Source organism: Sciurus vulgaris (genome assembly GCF_902686455.1).
Source record: "Sciurus vulgaris genome assembly, chromosome: 13".
NCBI lineage: Eukaryota > Metazoa > Chordata > Mammalia > Rodentia > Sciuridae > Sciurus > Sciurus vulgaris.
This window is the reverse complement of record NC_136474.1, coordinates 54,436,980-54,453,489: the sequence shown is the minus strand read 5'-3', so window position 1 is coordinate 54,453,489 and position 16,510 is coordinate 54,436,980. Positions and strand designations below refer to the sequence as shown.

Genomic DNA, 16,510 nt, shown 5'->3' with positions numbered 1-16,510 from the left:
AATCAAGACTGCAAACCACCAAGTTGAAAAACATGCAGCGCCTGAGTCATGCACCCGTGTCCTCTGCCAGAAGCCCCAGTCTCTTCTGGGACTCTTGACTTGTTTGACCCCCAACATTGGACTCCTTTTTTCTTCTCATGGTCCACAGATAGTTAACCAAATACTGGAGTCTTAGAAGGGGCCCAATGAATAGGACCTCTCCTCCCTGCCTGAGTTTTGAACCAAGTGAAAAGTAAGCCAGAAGAGTTAGCAGACGGGACAGGAAGATACCACCATGGTTTGGACAAGTGCAAAGCTGGAGGGTGTGGGTACTTCCCTGTGGGCAGATCTCCTTGCTGAAACTGAATCCCAGAATTCCAGATATTCTTCTCCTGGCAAACACGGCAGGGGATCTGCAAACTGAACTCCCAGCATGGAAAATGAGATCACCACACTTGCTTTCTGAGGGCCTGTGACTCCCAAGTGGGAGGTATAGGGGACAGGTTGGGCACCAGCTGTCCAGATTGTTCTTTCTGATGCAGCCTTCAGGCAAATTCAGCCCATCCCTGTGTTCTCTAGAGCAAGAGTTCACAAACTGTTTAATCTAAGACTCTTTAATACTCTTAAAAATTATTTAATTCTCAGTGAACTTTTATAATGTGGGTAATATCTATCAGTGTTAACTATAGAGAAATTAAACTGAGAAAATTATGATACTTATAATTCATTTAGAAATATTAAACCCATTCCCTGTGTAATGTAAATACTAATTTTTATGAAAAACGACTACACTGTTCAAAAGAGAAATATAAAATCAGGAAGAAGAGTAGTAACGTTGTGCTTCTACATTTTTTCAGCTTATTTATCGTCTGGCTAAATGTTAAGTTTTTTGTCTTACCTGCTTCTGCATTTACTGTGTTAAGGTACACATGTCACGAAGCCTTTAGAAAGGCTACTACTTTATCCTTATGAGAGTGGAAAAGGAAAGTGATATTATGATATTATGAAAGTAGGTCAGCCTTTGTGGATCCCCTGGAAGGGTCTTGGGGACTCCTGGAGGAACATACCCATATTTTGAGAACTGTCACTCAGAAATGCCAAACTTAAGTCACTCACAAAATCCATGGATGGAAAATACTGCCCTTGGCCATCGAGTTGAAACTGGAAGTGAAACTCAGCCTGGCAGACCCTCAGTTAGCATGCAGGGCATGTGCATCTGTTTCTTTATGGCTTGATCTATTAGAACTCCTCTAGACAGGATGTTGCTTCTGGAGCAAGTTAAGGAACGGCTTTGAACTCCAGAGTTACTGACACTGCCCTCCTTTCACTGCAGTGCATTTTTGGAAGCTGTGCCATAAAAGATATTTTCTCATAAGAATAATGTTATAATTGTGTTGTGTTTATCTTATCAAGGACTCAGAATTAAGTAAATCATCACTATGGCTAGCTATTGAAATTAAATCAGAGTTATGGGGACTATAAACATCTGCAACTGTTTTTAAAAAGTGAAACGAGGCTCCAGGTTTCGTGAATCAGGCCTAATTACATGAATATGAGAAACTCCAGAGCACAGAAAGTGTACAGAGAGTGTATAACGGACTGTAATTATTCCCTCATCAGTATCGCCACTGGAAATTAATACACTAGCCATGACAGATACTTACTCATAATTTTCCAAATGTACTTTTAGAGAAATTTTGGGGTAGGATACTTGGGATTTGTTGGATTACTTAAAAGTGAAGCTGTTTTAGAAGATTTGATCAAATCACTTTTTCACTTTGGTTCTTTCCATTGTAAACAGAACATTGAAAGTATTTTATTGTCATATATCCTGTGTTATATGATATCACATAGTGTATGTCAGAATCACATTCTGGCAAACAAGTAATCATGGAAGAAGGCAGATATTTCACTTGGTCTCAATTCACAAAGGATGATGTCTAGCCCTCAGCCATTTAGGTATTATGTTCATTGTCCATGGATGCTTCCCAGTGACTTTTTTTTTTTTTTTTTTTTTTGGTGGCTATGCAGTGGTTAAAGGTGATACTCAAAGTTATTTGGTGGTGGGTTGAATACCATCCCTAACTTGACTACCTAAATGACTGAGCGGAATTTCCTCTTTGTCTCCTTGCCTGAGAAATGGCACTACTCATAGTACTCACCTCATGGGCTTGCTATGGGGCTTTATTTAAGGTAATCATGCATGGAAAGCATTGTAGTTCACTTCATGCCATGATAAACACTCAGTGAATATTGGCACTTATTGATATTCATTGTATTTGGTTGAAGGGATTCCCAGGTTGATCGTAAGTGCAGTCTAATGCCAAGTACTTTTTGATGATATTTACAATATTACATATAAGCATGTTGCATTCTCTGGTGAGTGTAATTAGTTGATAGGACAGAATCCATCTAAGTGGGGATTGACCATCTCTTCTGGAATTGCCTTAGGCACTTCTGGAACTTTTAATGGCAGTTTAATAGCACAGCTGTCTGCACCACTATCTAATGATTGTGTCAAACTTTCATTGAAGCCAGGTGAATCTTGTAGGTGCATTGTTGCTACCCAATCCATTAACCTTCCACTATACTTAATGTTAAGCTCCTGTCTTTTGAGGCCCTTCCATGAAGTCTGGAGGCCTAGGGAGCCTCCTTTCACCTAGACAGAGTAGGCTTGACATTGCACAGATCTACCTGACCAGCATTTAATGTATATTTGCATATAGTTATAAGTCTTAGTAGGCTCCAGTCTAAATCACATTCTGTATGTTGGACTCAGACATCTGTCCATTACGGTGTTGGAGTGTTGTCTACTGGCTGAGAGTTCAGTTTCTGCAGGATTATCAGGTTCCTGTGCCAGCATCAATGCTATTATTTGACTAGTCTCTTTGTCCCTACTTGATTAAAAGAAATGATAACCAGGAAAATAAAAAGTGAATATTTGAGATATTTATGTACACATCCTAGTAATACAGTTGGAGCAAAGTAGGAAGTCACTAGGTGGGCCTTGGGTAGGTATTTCTTTGCACCTAAACTTGTTGAGGGTGCATCAGGAAGGCACAGAGTCAAAGAAACTGTGCAAAATTCTGTACTCTCCCTCCAGAATCATACATAACAAAACAAAAATATTGAAGTCGTTCAGGGTTAAGCTGCACATTTTAAGCGTGTTTTCAGGGATATGAAATTCAAAGTGTCATCAATGGCTTTACTGACACAGAGGATATCTTTAAAGAGTGACAGTAGCTCTTGAATAATCTTCTTAACACAGCCTCCAACATCATGGATGGAATCCTGTGAAATGTAGAAAATTTGGCAAATGCAATTGTATGATGATAAATTGGATTAAAAAATAAAAAATTAGTCATGCAGAATCAGTCTTGGAAAGTTCCATTATTCTGTTACCATGCACCCAACCAACCACTTTCACAGTGTCTTCATTAATTGTTTACATTTACCTACATCATCTGGAAGACACCCCTGCAGAGTAAAGGTTCTGCCATACACTTGCTCCCTCCCTCTTAACCCACAAATCACTTATTATCAAAGGAATTCCACTTGTGTGTCTCTTCTTCAGGTTTGTGAACTAATTTTTTATTTTTCTGTGAACTTAATTTCTTTATAATCTTCCTACTTTTTGTTTTGCTTTGTTTTGGGCACTAGGGATTGACCCGGGGCTTCCTCATGCTAAGCATATGCTCTACCACTGAGCTACGTACACTCCCGGCCCCCCTATTTTTTCCTTCTAAAATATTTCTCAGGTACTTACAAAGCAAAGAGATGAAAGTCTCCACAACAAAAACACTACCAAAAACATGATAATAACTATCCCTTGTCTTGCAGTGAATCAGGAATTATTTTTAAGCCCTTTATACTCTTTACCATAATTCTACAAAGCCTTCGCTTTTTTTTTTTTTTTTTTTTTTTTTTTTTGGTGGTGTTGGGGACTGAACTCAGGGCTTTGTGCAAAGTTTGCACTTTTAATTATTATTTATTGCTATTCTTTTTGTAGAGGAAGAAGCCGAGCATAGATAAGGTGGTATAGCTTGTCAAGGCCATACAGGGCTGGGGGCTAATTTAACCCTAAGCAGATTTGCCACATACCTCTCAGTCTTAATTCTGTGCACATAGAACTGCCTTTCTTTTTGACTAAGAGGAAGGACAGCAAACACATTGTAATGAGGCTTCACCTTTGTCACCTGCATTTGATCATCTACTGCATCGTAATCTAATTGTTGTTAGATTATGGCTGTAGAATATCTGATAGGGAAAAAGAAAGAGAAGAATGTTTTGTGGGAAAACTCATGAGGAACAGTTGGAATAACATAGTTTAGACTTTAGTTAGGCCATTATACTAACTAGAAAGAAAAGGTAATGATTCTCTTCAGTGCGGGCTGAAATTTTTTAACCAATAGTTAAAAATGATCTTGATCAAGAAGAAAGTGGAGAGGCGAGCTGACTGAAGACTCAGACCATTGCGGGCTCCACGTGGAATATTTAAGAAGTTAGATTTAGGAGTGATTTGAAGGAAATTGGAAAGCAAGATCCAGTGACCATGGAGGAGTATAAAAAAGAATAACGATAATAGGAACCTAAAGAAGTCGTGGTCTCGGGGCTTTAAAGCTCACAGTATCCAGGGAGTGGAAAAAATTTAACAAGAACAAGAAACCATGTCACCGCCAAGTTCAGAATACTAACAGGCAAGCAGAACTCCTCAACTCCTATTACACTCCAGCCTTTTTAGACAAGGAGGTCGATCTTCAGCCTGGGAAGAGTAGAGCAAATACTTGTAAGAGGAAATTGAAACTCAAGATAGGTGAGCTGATTGTGTAAGAGCAGGGAGCGGCACTAAATGAGTTCAGATCCTCTGACCAGCAGGAATTCCGCCCTGGTAGTCCGCGAGGACTTGCCCACCGCCTGTCATCTTTGAGCAGTCGTGCAGAAGAGGAGACTCATTTTAAGGATGAGCCATGATGAGGTGATGTCCCTGTTAAAAACAAAACCACAAATCAAAAAAGCATCGTTTTCAAACAACAGAAATCGACAGAATGGGTCCTGGGGAGTAAATCTAGGGATGCTTAACCACTGAATCACATACCCAGCCCTTTTTGTTTTTTATCTTGTGATAGAGTTTCGCTAAATTGCTGAGGCTGGCCTTGAACTTACAATCCTCCTGCCTCAGCCTCTCTAGTTGCCGGATTACAGGCATGTGCCACTGCACCCACCAAGTAATTGTTTCTTTATTCCATTTTGTGATTGCTAAGTTATTAGACTTGAAGACTGGGGCCAAAATGTTAGTGTGCTGTTTCTGGAGTTCAGAAAGATTTCTGGAGGTGGAGATGGGGGCCCTGGGTGTGTGCCATCAAATGCACATAGACCCTTGTTAAATGTGCAGGCTTCTGTATCACATTCCTTGAGATCCAGTGGTAGTAAGTCTTGGGTTCCAAGAATCTGTATCTTAAACAAACATCCCCAGTGGCGGGCTAGGCTGAGCAAGCCTGGGAAGTGTTGGGCTGTGTGACATTCATAGCACGAGCTGATCCCTGGTGTTCTAATGGTACAGTCGGTACCACTGTGACTAATAGCTGACACATCGGATGACCTGGCACCAGCCACTGTCCTGAGAACTTTACACATGTTAACTCATGTAATCCTGCAGCTGCCCTATAAGTAGGTGCTATCTTTATTACTTTCGTACAGATGGGGGAACTGTGGCTTTTCTGAAGACTCACGGACAGTACTGATGGGCTGGGATGCAGAGTCAGGCAATTGGATTAGAAGTCCATGCTCCAGACACTCCACTGCCCCTCCTCAGGAGCTCGGCATAGAGCTCCAAGACTGTCGGAAGTACCAAGTCTGGCATGTGGTATGCCCGTCTTCAGCATTGAGTCGCAGCTTTCTGAAGACACTGGGGTGTCTCATTAGAGTTTCTCACTGCAGAAAACTGGGAGGAAGAACTAAAGTCGGCTAGAATTAATTATTGAGAACAAATATGAGAGGGTTAAATGAAAACCATCATTCCTAGAGACCCTACATCAGCAGCAGAAGGTTCTAGAGAAGGAAGCTGTGACTTCCCAGTTGCCTGGTGATAGGTCAGCAGTGTTCTGGTGGAGGACAAGCGCCACATAAATCAGCAGGGGCTTTGTTCTGCTGTACCTTTTGCCTGGGATGCTCTTTTCAACTTCCTCTTCTTTCTCCTGGCAAATTTTTAATCATCTCTAAAGTCGGGGCCTAAATGTCACTTTAGCTATGGAGTCTTCTTTGATTTCCATGGGCAGATTTATCATCCCATTCTTTCTGCTTCTTTAGCACTTTGTTCCTGGCATTATAATTTTGCGATTATCTTTTCTGGTTTGTGGCACTCATGTTCACAGTCACTCGGCTGGAAAGAGGGGGGAGGACATCATTTCCTCCCTCCCTTGCTCCCCCCGCCAACTCACTGCTCTCACTAAGCCCTGCTGATTTTCATTGTCTGCATATTGATAAAAATCTGCCCCTTCTTCATCCCTGCAGCCCCTGCCCTGACTTAAGTCTGTGTCCTAAGCTGTCTCTTGGCTGTCACTTGTCACCCACCCCATTTCCCACAAAGCATTCAGAGAATTCTCTCTCAAATACAGTCTGCCTGTACTTTCCTGGTTCTTTTTTTCTCTTCCCCTAACCAGTGGAATAACCCCAAGCCCTCAGTCATCTATGATCTAACCCCTTCAAACTCTCCAGCCTCAACTCTTGACTTCCTGCCTTGCTTCTTGGACTCCTGTGACACTGAACTCATTGTAATTCCCCGGGCACGATCCTGTTTCTTGCTGCCTCATTTTAACTGAAGCAGTGAGTGCCTGGGATGGCTTTCCTGCCACCACCGTCCCTCCCCAACCCCCTGCCCTCTGCCTTGCTACTCCCGGGCTCTACTTGGGGTGCCCTGACCCTCTCTCCCGGGCTCACCTCATAACCTCTGCATCATTCAGCCTGATCTCTGTAAGGGCAGGGGGTGTGTCTTGTTCTGTTTCCAGTATCATGGACATTCAGTATATGTTTCTGGAGAAAAATCATAATTATTTGTTGTACTTGAAAAAACTACACACTTAAAGAGTCCTTCCTCTTTCTCTCCTTGGATCTGAGGTCTCAGGTATTTTGCTGTGTGTGAGAACCTATTCACTCATTTGTAAAATGCTGATAATTTTTCCCTCCTTAGGGGACTCTTGTGAAAATTAAGTAAGATTGCAATGTTGTGTAAAACTTACACTATTCCAAGCATCTGTAACCTCTCTAGTCCTGCTCCCTGTTATGGTATGGTCAAGAATGATTTTCCCTTTTCTGTGGGGGCGTGGGTATCAGGCATTGAACTCAGGGGCACTCCAACACTGAGCCACATCCCCAACCCTATTTTGTATTTTATTTAGAGACAGGGTCTCACTGAGTTGCTTAGCACCTCGTTTTTATTGAGGCTGGCTTTGAACTCATGATTCTTCTGCCTCAGCCTCCTGAGCCACTAGGTATTTTCACATTTTTAAATGTTCAAATGCTTCTTAAAATCAGAAGGAAAATAATATTTTCAACACTTGGCAATTAAATGAAATTCACGTTCACTTAACTCATAAATAAAGTTTTGTTGGAAGGATCTTAGCCGTGCTCGTGTGTTTGCTGGTTGTCTAAGGCTACTTTTGTGTTTCAGTAGCAAAGCTGGGTACTTTAAACAGGGAGTCCCATGGCCTGTGAAACCTACAATATTCACAGCTTCATAAAAAATAGTAGATACTATTTATTATGTTTACAGAAAAAGCTGACTGACCAGCTTTTCAAATGTAGGAAAATGTGTGTTATTCACAACCTCTTCTTTGTATCTACTGTAAACTTGCCGAGGGGAGAGATTTCTTCTTTTTTCAATTCCTGGAGTTGCATCCTGGGCCTTCACAGTGATCAGTTGGAGTAAACCACAGGGGCTGAGTTTTGGCTTTTGAGAAAGGAAGATGTCCCAGCAAGAATTTAATGAACTATTTGAAGAAATAGTGAGCTTCTCACCTGTGCGAGTGGTTTAAGGATAAAGTGGATACTCCTTTTCCTTAGGTCACAGTATTTCTTAACCTTGGCTGTATTGATATTTTGGGTTGGTTTCTTATTTGCTGTGGATCTTGTCTTTGGTTATGGTATAAAGGTTGGCAGCATTCTTGGTTACCCACTAGAAGCCAGTAGTACCTACTCCAAAAGCGTAATAGCCGAGAATGGGTTTAGACATTGCCAGATGTTCCCTGGGTTAGAATCACTCCTGGTTGGGAACCACTATTGTAGAGTGTTTGAACTTTTGCTATGGGTTTGCCTGGAGAACTTTCTGTGTTCCAAAAGCCAATTATTATTAGAAGTTTCTAGAGTGGATTTAACATTCCCGGGCAGATTCTGCTTACCAGCTCTGTGATTCCTCACCAATCTCAGTCCTAGTACCATCCCCGGCCCCAGGCTGGGGGAATTAAATGAGATATGGATTTACTAGCACAGTGGTTGACATAAAGCAAGCCTTCGTTATCTCCAGTTTTACGGTTTTATTTATTTGACTTCTTCCTGTTTGTTGAACATGTTAGTTTTGTTATTTTGAACTGAGAAACTAAGAGGAGATACTAATAATAAATTAGCAGGGAGAAATAAATGTTTTAATGATTCAGTGGAGACTGAAAACATGTTATAGATTAACAATAGCATGCTGATTTGTGGATCCGTTTTTGTTTGGGGGAAGAAGAATTAAGAAAGGTCTTTGACTACATAAAATGATTATCAAAATCTCAAAGTAATACCGGGGGACCACGGGAATTTATTGGGAGTAGATTTGTTAGAGATGTATTCTAAGATTTGTTGTTGTGGAAGTTCTCATGATCAACCAAGGCAGGTAGGTACCCTTTTGTATTGTGAGGAAAATGAACCCAGAGAAGATAGGTAACAATTAAGGGTATATTGAGTATCAGAAGTGAACATCCACCTTATTCCTGATGGTACTGCGTGACCTGGAAATCCGCTTCCTGTGGATTTGGATCAGGGTCCCCTTGCTGCTGATTCCTTACCTTAGGGCAGATCCACTGGGAAGCTAGATGCCAGTTGTGCAGTTGAAGGGAAACTGCAGGTCTTCCTCTAGTCTTTGCATTTCATTGCTCTCAGTGCTTCCTTGTAAAGCAGCATGCTGTCCCAACCCCATGCTCAGGTTGAAATGTGACCCCTCTTTGCAGCTCCCCTGCCATTGTTTGCTTCTGGCCTGCTGCCCTGCCCAGCTCTGCTGTCAGCTATCTCCTTAGGTTAGGCCCAGCCACAGCCTCACCCTTTGGGAATCTGCTGCTGTAGGAGAAGAGGCAGACCCCTAACATGGCAGAGGGACACAGTCTAAGGGCACATTTGTGAATTTAATATGGCAGAACTGAGGAGTGCCCTTTTTTGGATTTGCATTCGTTAGCTGAGTGCAAAGGCTTTCCCTTATTGAGTGCCTGCTCTGTGCCAGACTGGCATAAGTGCCTGGGTATTTGCAGGTGACCAGTGTCATAGTGCTTTCTCATGTCCCAAAGTTGATGGCATGGGAAGCCTCATTTCTTATTCCTTGGTATTTCCTAATACTTTCTTTTTCATTATGAAATATAGAGAACTTACAGCACATGTATGGAGTAATGTAATTTATATCCCTGTGCCTATGCAGACCTTCACACTTTTCCTTGTTTGCTTCAGATTGTTTTTGAAAGAAATGAATTAGTACAGATGAATTTAAAGCCATTTGTATAATCCTTCTGATTTTTTCCTATTTTTCCCTTCCCCAAGGTAGGTACTATCACTGTCTTATGTGTATTTATGTTCTTTCTACATGTGTATGTGTCCATAACGCTGTATTATCTTTTGTGTTTAATTTTTATATAAAAGGAATCATTAATCATACTTTTTTTTACTTTTTGGCAAGATTCCTGAGTTGTGTGCTTTGTCTTCAGTTTGAATTTGGAATGTCACAGAAATAGGCTTTTGCACTTACTAAAAATAATAGTCATCCCTAGGTTGATTTATAATTAAATTTCTCTTTCAGTCTTACACGGAAATTTTAAAGGAACTTTCTTGTTGGTTTAGATTTGCTTTGTTTTTGAGAGGTAGCCCTGTGGATAAACGTAGCCCCAATTCTTCAATTCTGATGTTTCTGGATATTCCATATTTTTGGCTTTGTGGAAATGTATTATTAGCCCACTCTCCTGGTGATGGACATTTAGGTATACTCCAGTTCCTGTTGTTACAATCATGCTTCATTGAACATTCCTGCATATGTCTCCTAGAACACTCATGAGAGAGTTTCCCTACCGTGTAGGATACACCCACATTCATCTTCACTGAAATTTGCTAAATTGTACCAAAGGTGACCATACCGGTTTCTGTTCACCCCTGTGTATGGGAATTGGTTCCTCTGTATCCTTGACTTTATAATCTGTTCTTGCACATAACTGTCCACGAATTTGATGGATCTGAACTAGTATGTCACTGCCACCACTGTATGATATTTAATAAAGTTTAAATTGATTTTCTTTATTTTCTCGGATTTGAGAACGACTTAATTATGAAAATGGTCTGAATTTTTGTGACAAATTTGCAAAATTTCACCTGTATAATCCAAGTGTTCCTTGAATTATGAAGCTGTACTGCATAGCTTCATCCACACACCTGTTTTGAGTTATCTCTGTTTCTGGGCTTCCCTTTTCTTTTTCTTTTTCTCAATTTCTGATTCTCTGCACTATTTCTAGTGCTGCCTTAGAGGCCACTGAAATGACTCCTGAGGAGGGCCTCCATTGCACTCTTCTTCTGTTGGATCTTCATCAGCGCAGGGAAGTGCTTCCTGTATTAATGTAAATGATTCTGGAGTTCTGCTGAAGCTAATTGTCTTGTGCTGCTGTCAGTAGGGCCAGAAGTAGTGACTTGGAGGATTAGTACTATAGCACTTGGTGTGACTGAGTTTTAAGTGCAGAGAGATTGTGTGTGGTGGCAGGAGATTCTTGGTGACTTTCTAATTTCAAGTGTGAAGAAGAAAGGCCAGTGTACTGCTCTTTATTTATAATAGACATTGTTCAATAGAGCCCTGTCCTTCAAATTAGAGAAACATAAACTTTTGATTGTTTGGTTTGACTTGGTATATAATACCCTATATCCTGTAGTAAGTCTATTATTATTTTGTTCTTTAGTGAAGGGGGCATGTGGAAACAAACTTCATTGAGAATTAAATGAGGATATAAAAACATATTCTTGAATGCACACATTTTTTCAAGAGAATTTCAGTTAGTAGTGAGGAATATGGGGGGGCCCCCAGCCGGTTTGGCCCTCCCCCAACTCCACGCCCACTTGCTAGTTCTTCAGTCACAATGGCCATTTTAATGGAAATGGTCGGTCCTTAGAAGAACCTGGAATGTGTATTATTTAGATTTTACTGGACTAGACAAGTGGGATTTGTTTCTTCTACTCCAGTTATCAAAAAGATTAACCCTTTGCCCTCTACATTCTAATTGTAACCCTTCAGAAACAAAGGGGCTGTTTGTACAAGATAGTTGAAAAAATGAGACTGAATGCCAAGTGGAATGTTTCTCAGTTGAAGGAGGTAGCAATCATTGCACACATTTTTTTTTTTTTTTCCTTTCTTGTGTTGCAGGCGTCTGTAGAGGCTTCTGGTGAAATCGCATTATGCAAGACTGGATTTCCTGAAGATGTTTACAGTGCCGTCTTATCGAAGGATGTGCATGAAGGACAGCCTCTTCTCAATGGTACTATCTCGAAAGATATATTTGTACATACAGTGTCCATGCTCTTGAAACAAATTAGCCATTAAAAATGTCTGAATCATCTCCACTGTATAACAAGTATGAATTTTTCACAATCACTATAATGAGACTGTAGGGACTTTATTTTAGGATTACAGAAGAGCTCATGTATCTCTTATGTACATAATTAGAAGACTCCTGGTAGCTTGAACATTTCAGACTTCTTCCTTTTTCAATTTACAGTAAGATCCATTATGCAACCATTTTAAAATTTTTTCTGTATGCATTTTGCTTATTTTGAAGAGTAATATTTATCAGACATCTGGTTCTAATAGCTTTCAAAATTATTTACAGCAAACATCTTCTTAGTATTTTGAATTAAAGAAAGGAAATTATTATATTATCTTAAATAAAACATGTCAAATTTTATTATTCAACTGAATTATAATAAACAAATTTAATAAGTAATGTCTCATGCAGGAGTATGAAATCTGTATTTTTGTTATGACATTGTTTATAGAAATTACTAGATAGCTAATTTAGTTGCAGCATATGTGAATTTCAAATATAGACTCATTTTCCGTGTAAATATGGATCAAGTTCATTATAGTTATCATATGGAAACTCTTGCCAACAAGTCTAGATAAAATCTGAAATAAAACTTGAGTATCAAAAGTAAAATTGAAAGTCCTTTTCTTTAACTCCGATTGAAAGTAGATAAAATTTTGCTTTGTAGTATTTTAATGGACTTATTTATCATTACACCAAATGTCATTGAAATGTGAAAGCAAGAAGAATTGATTAGTCAGTTGTATTTAAATTTTAATTCCTTTCAAATCTTGCATATCTCTGAGACTGTTTTAGAAAGCTGTATTTAGAAAGTCTGTGTAACCTCAACTAATTAATTTACACAGAGCTCTACCACATAGCCTTAATTGAAGTGTCTCCATAGCACTGACAAATCTTAGTGGTACAATTCTGAAGAATGCAGTAGACAGAGGACTTTGCAATGCAAATGGCCTCTTAACCACTGAAGTTCTTTGGTGCAACTTACATTTTATTTTAATTTCTGTTTAAATCACGATGGGCTCACACCTATGTGATCTCTTTGAAGTTGGTTTTTAATTTTCTTGAAGGCCACCTCCTGTCACTGCCTCATTACATGGTATTTTAATGAGTGAATGTTTGAGTTAGTCTGTCTAAACACAGAAGTGCTATCTTATCTCGTGGGTAACGATCGACATGATGGTGGTTTAATTCAAATCACAGTGTGTAAAGTTTGTTTAACTTAATGTGAATCTTGAGGTTCTGCCTGCTTGTCATTTTCTTTAAATCTGTAAATTATAAGGAGGCCTCCTAGAACCTATATGATGTGTAAACATGGTTTGAATTGCAAAAATATTGATATGATTCCATGGAATAATTCAGGCAGATAAAAAAAATTTCAGTGGAATTTGTTGCATTTTTGCAGTATACGTTTGGAATTCATTTTAAAATGGGTAATTCCTTTTTCTAAAAGCTTATCATTTGTTGATTACAAATAAACACATGGTCTGTCACTAGAAACCATTGACTTAGATTAACTTTGACTTTGGGCTAGTTTTGAACATGATAGCTTATTTTCTAAGTTTTAGATGATGCTTGTGACAGAAGAAATTGGGCATAGCTTCTTGCCAGTATCTGTTTCGTATAACCTAGAAACTTAAGAGTTTTACCAAAGTTGTAAATGTGATGGATTAAAAATACTTTTGACTTGAGCCCTAGCCATCACTGAAAGACATGTGCATGATTGTATGGTAGCATTTCCACATGACACACCATTACTTTTTTTAGTCATTCTCAGAAGATGTTAGAAGATGCTAGTGTCTTCAAGCTTAAAACATTCTATTTAAAAATATTGATTAGTAGAAAAAAATAACTTTGAACAGAAGAAAATTTACTTCGGCTGTATGGAACATCAACATTTCTCTTTCCAAGAGTGTTCTCACCAGTTAATGCTTCTTTAGGAGAATTGTGAATTAAAAATGATTCTAGGTTTTATTAAAGTTTTATATTCTTTTGGAGTTTTCAGAGGGATGATAATCCAAAGCCATCTCTGTTCCCAAAGCCGAATACCATTCCATAATTTTATCTATGAATTCTGTATGGTGCAATAAATCCAGTCACACGTGTGCACTCTACAGCAGGAAGGGATATTGCCAAGTCAGCCACGGTGATCACTTTCGTCATGGGGTTAGTGACCTATAGTGTTTAAGGAAAGAAGTAATTGTACATTACAGTTTTCCAAGGCATTTGCTTCATGGCATAGTCAGCCCTAATAAAGTCGACTTTAGAGTCATTTTTACCTTGAATATTTCTATTGCATTTTAAAAAAACATGACTCTTGCTGTTTCCTTTAATTTCCCCTTAATGACATTTGGGCCAAAGAGGACAAAGGCTCACCCATCTCTATGATATGGTTTCATAGGATACATCTGGTGCCCTAGACATTGTGCAAAAGTTTATTATTCTGATGTGTAGTTGGCATGAATTCTGATCATTTTTCAGTCAAGTAACAATCCTTGTGAAAGTGCTTGGGAAATGCGAAACTTCAGGTGAAGGTACAGGTGATGTTAGTCATGTTAGAAAACGACCTAGAAGAAGCGTGAAAAGTGCAAACTGAACAGTAGTTCATGGAGCATTCATCTTACCTGGTGCTGTTTGAATTTTTTGCTGTTGTGATGAATTTTACAGAAATAACAAATCGGAAGAACTCGTTGTATCCCCGTAGGTTCTCCTCTGGTTTTCACCAGTATGCTTTTTGTGGAATCATAAAGACAGTGAATGCGTTTTATGACCCACCTTTACGTCTCCTGTTATATCCCATGAATACTTCTGCTGTTTGAAGACAGTCCAGCATTTAAAAAAAAAAAATGGCCATAGAGGGACTTGTTCTATTTTGTTAGAAAAACCAGATTTTGCTTCACTGTGTCTCTATTTTTGAACATACAGGTTGTTTCCAATTTTCCCCTCAGTGCTGCTATGGAGATTCTTTTTAGAGAACTTTGATTTTTCTTTAGGGATATTTTCTTTGGGAATTTGTGTTCAAAAGTAGAGTTGCTAGGTCAAAGGGAATGTAGAGGTTGACGGTTGACAGTTTTTTTTTTTTTAATTTTGTAGGAATGTTCATAGGACTAAAAGTATGTCAGTTCTTTCTCAGCATCCTCATCACCATGTGATGTTGTAATGGTTTCTCATTTCGCTCTTTCTCTTTTGGAGGGAAGCCTTCCTTTTGTCGTATGGCATCTATGTGTTTGCCTTTATAAGTTGGGATCCATTCTCTTGTGCTTAGGTAGTCATTTTTGCCTTGCACTTTTCTATTCTGTTTTTAAAGCATTTATTGCCAACCCCCTCATTTTACAGACAAGCAAATTAGAGCTCAGAGAGATTATAGGCTTTCCCCATGATTATATAGCTCCTTAGATTGTTAGCTACAGACCTGGAATTAGAACTCAGGTTTCCTGATACCTACTCTAGTTTTTATGATGGTGATGATCAAAAACCATTATGGTCTATAACACAGAGAAGGTGAAGGCTGATGGGAATTAGCCTAAAACCCTAAGTGTCTTGTGGAAAGAACTGGCCTTCTTCCCCATTTAATATTATGACTGGTGTGTTGCCACATATATTTGGGAATTGGGGACTACCAAGTAAAGAACATCTCCTATAATTAAAAAAAAAAAAAATTCAGTTGTTTTCACTGTTAGTATTTTGTGCCTCCCTGCTTGTATGTAGAAAAATCTAGGGCTTTGGAAGTGAATGCTTAGTCCTTAATATTTAACTTACACTCCATTGAGCTAGATGTGGTAGCATGCTACTTGTAAATAAAATAACTACAATCATAAATTTTCATTCTGTCACCAGCAGTGTATCTGACACTGTGAAATAACTGCCTCACTTTGACATTGCAGAGAAGATCCTGGGCTGCTTTGAGTGTGCTAGTTGAGTGATGCTCCTGTGTGTTTAGCATGGGTGGTCTGCATGCTTAGATACTAAGTAAACTCCTCCAAATCAGGTCAGCATAAATAGCAACTGGCAATTACCATGAATATTTTCAGTCATCCATTCATACTCACCACCTCTGGGCAGCACATGATGATTATTTTCAACTAGATGGAATTTGATTTAGATTAGTTTGCTTACTGATTGAGGCTAGACTGCATTAACATGGGAGCTGCAGCACAGCATCTTCAGATAACAGTACTGAAACAGTTTTTATTACTTCAGTAGGGTAATACGACCGTACAGCTGCTCCATTTCTTAATAACGTGAGAATTTTTATATGTCCTATATTACTGAATTGGGAAAGGAGCTTGTATGAATCTTCATGGAGCCATGGTTTTGGAGTTATGTTTTTTTTTATTTTGATAAGTCTTTGTGGTTATTGACTGTATAAATATTTTAAAATATTTGAAAGGTAGGTTTTATAAACATCTTGATCATAAAGCCAGGCAGGCCCCTGCACTTCACTGATTTCCAATTGATGGTGGGAAATGGCACTAAATACAGAGATTGTTCTCTTGGATATTGATGATAAAGTCTTAAGAAGGAACAAAGGAATGAAGCCAGGTATATACATATTCTCAGGGGTTGACATTTTAAAAACCTTATCATATGCAAAAGGATTTTTGTTGTTGTTGCTTTAAGAACAGTTGTCTATACAATAAATTCAGTAAAACAACCAAGGACTTTCATCCTTATTTTTATTATGATCACTTAGACCTTATTTAATACTTGGACATTTTCCT

The 16,510-nt window shown here is 39.0% G+C and overlaps 1 protein-coding gene across 1 annotated transcript in view; it reads left to right on the top strand.

Annotated features, from left to right (window-relative positions):
* CDH2 (cadherin 2) overlaps nucleotides 1-16,510 on the top strand; it is a 214,401-nt gene that overhangs the window by 16,561 nt on the left and 181,330 nt on the right. Inside the window, exon 2 of the mRNA XM_079109462.1 lies at nucleotides 11,615-11,726. Within this exon, the coding sequence (XP_078965588.1) occupies nucleotides 11,615-11,726 (112 nt within the window). The remainder of the gene's footprint in view (nucleotides 1-11,614; nucleotides 11,727-16,510) is intronic.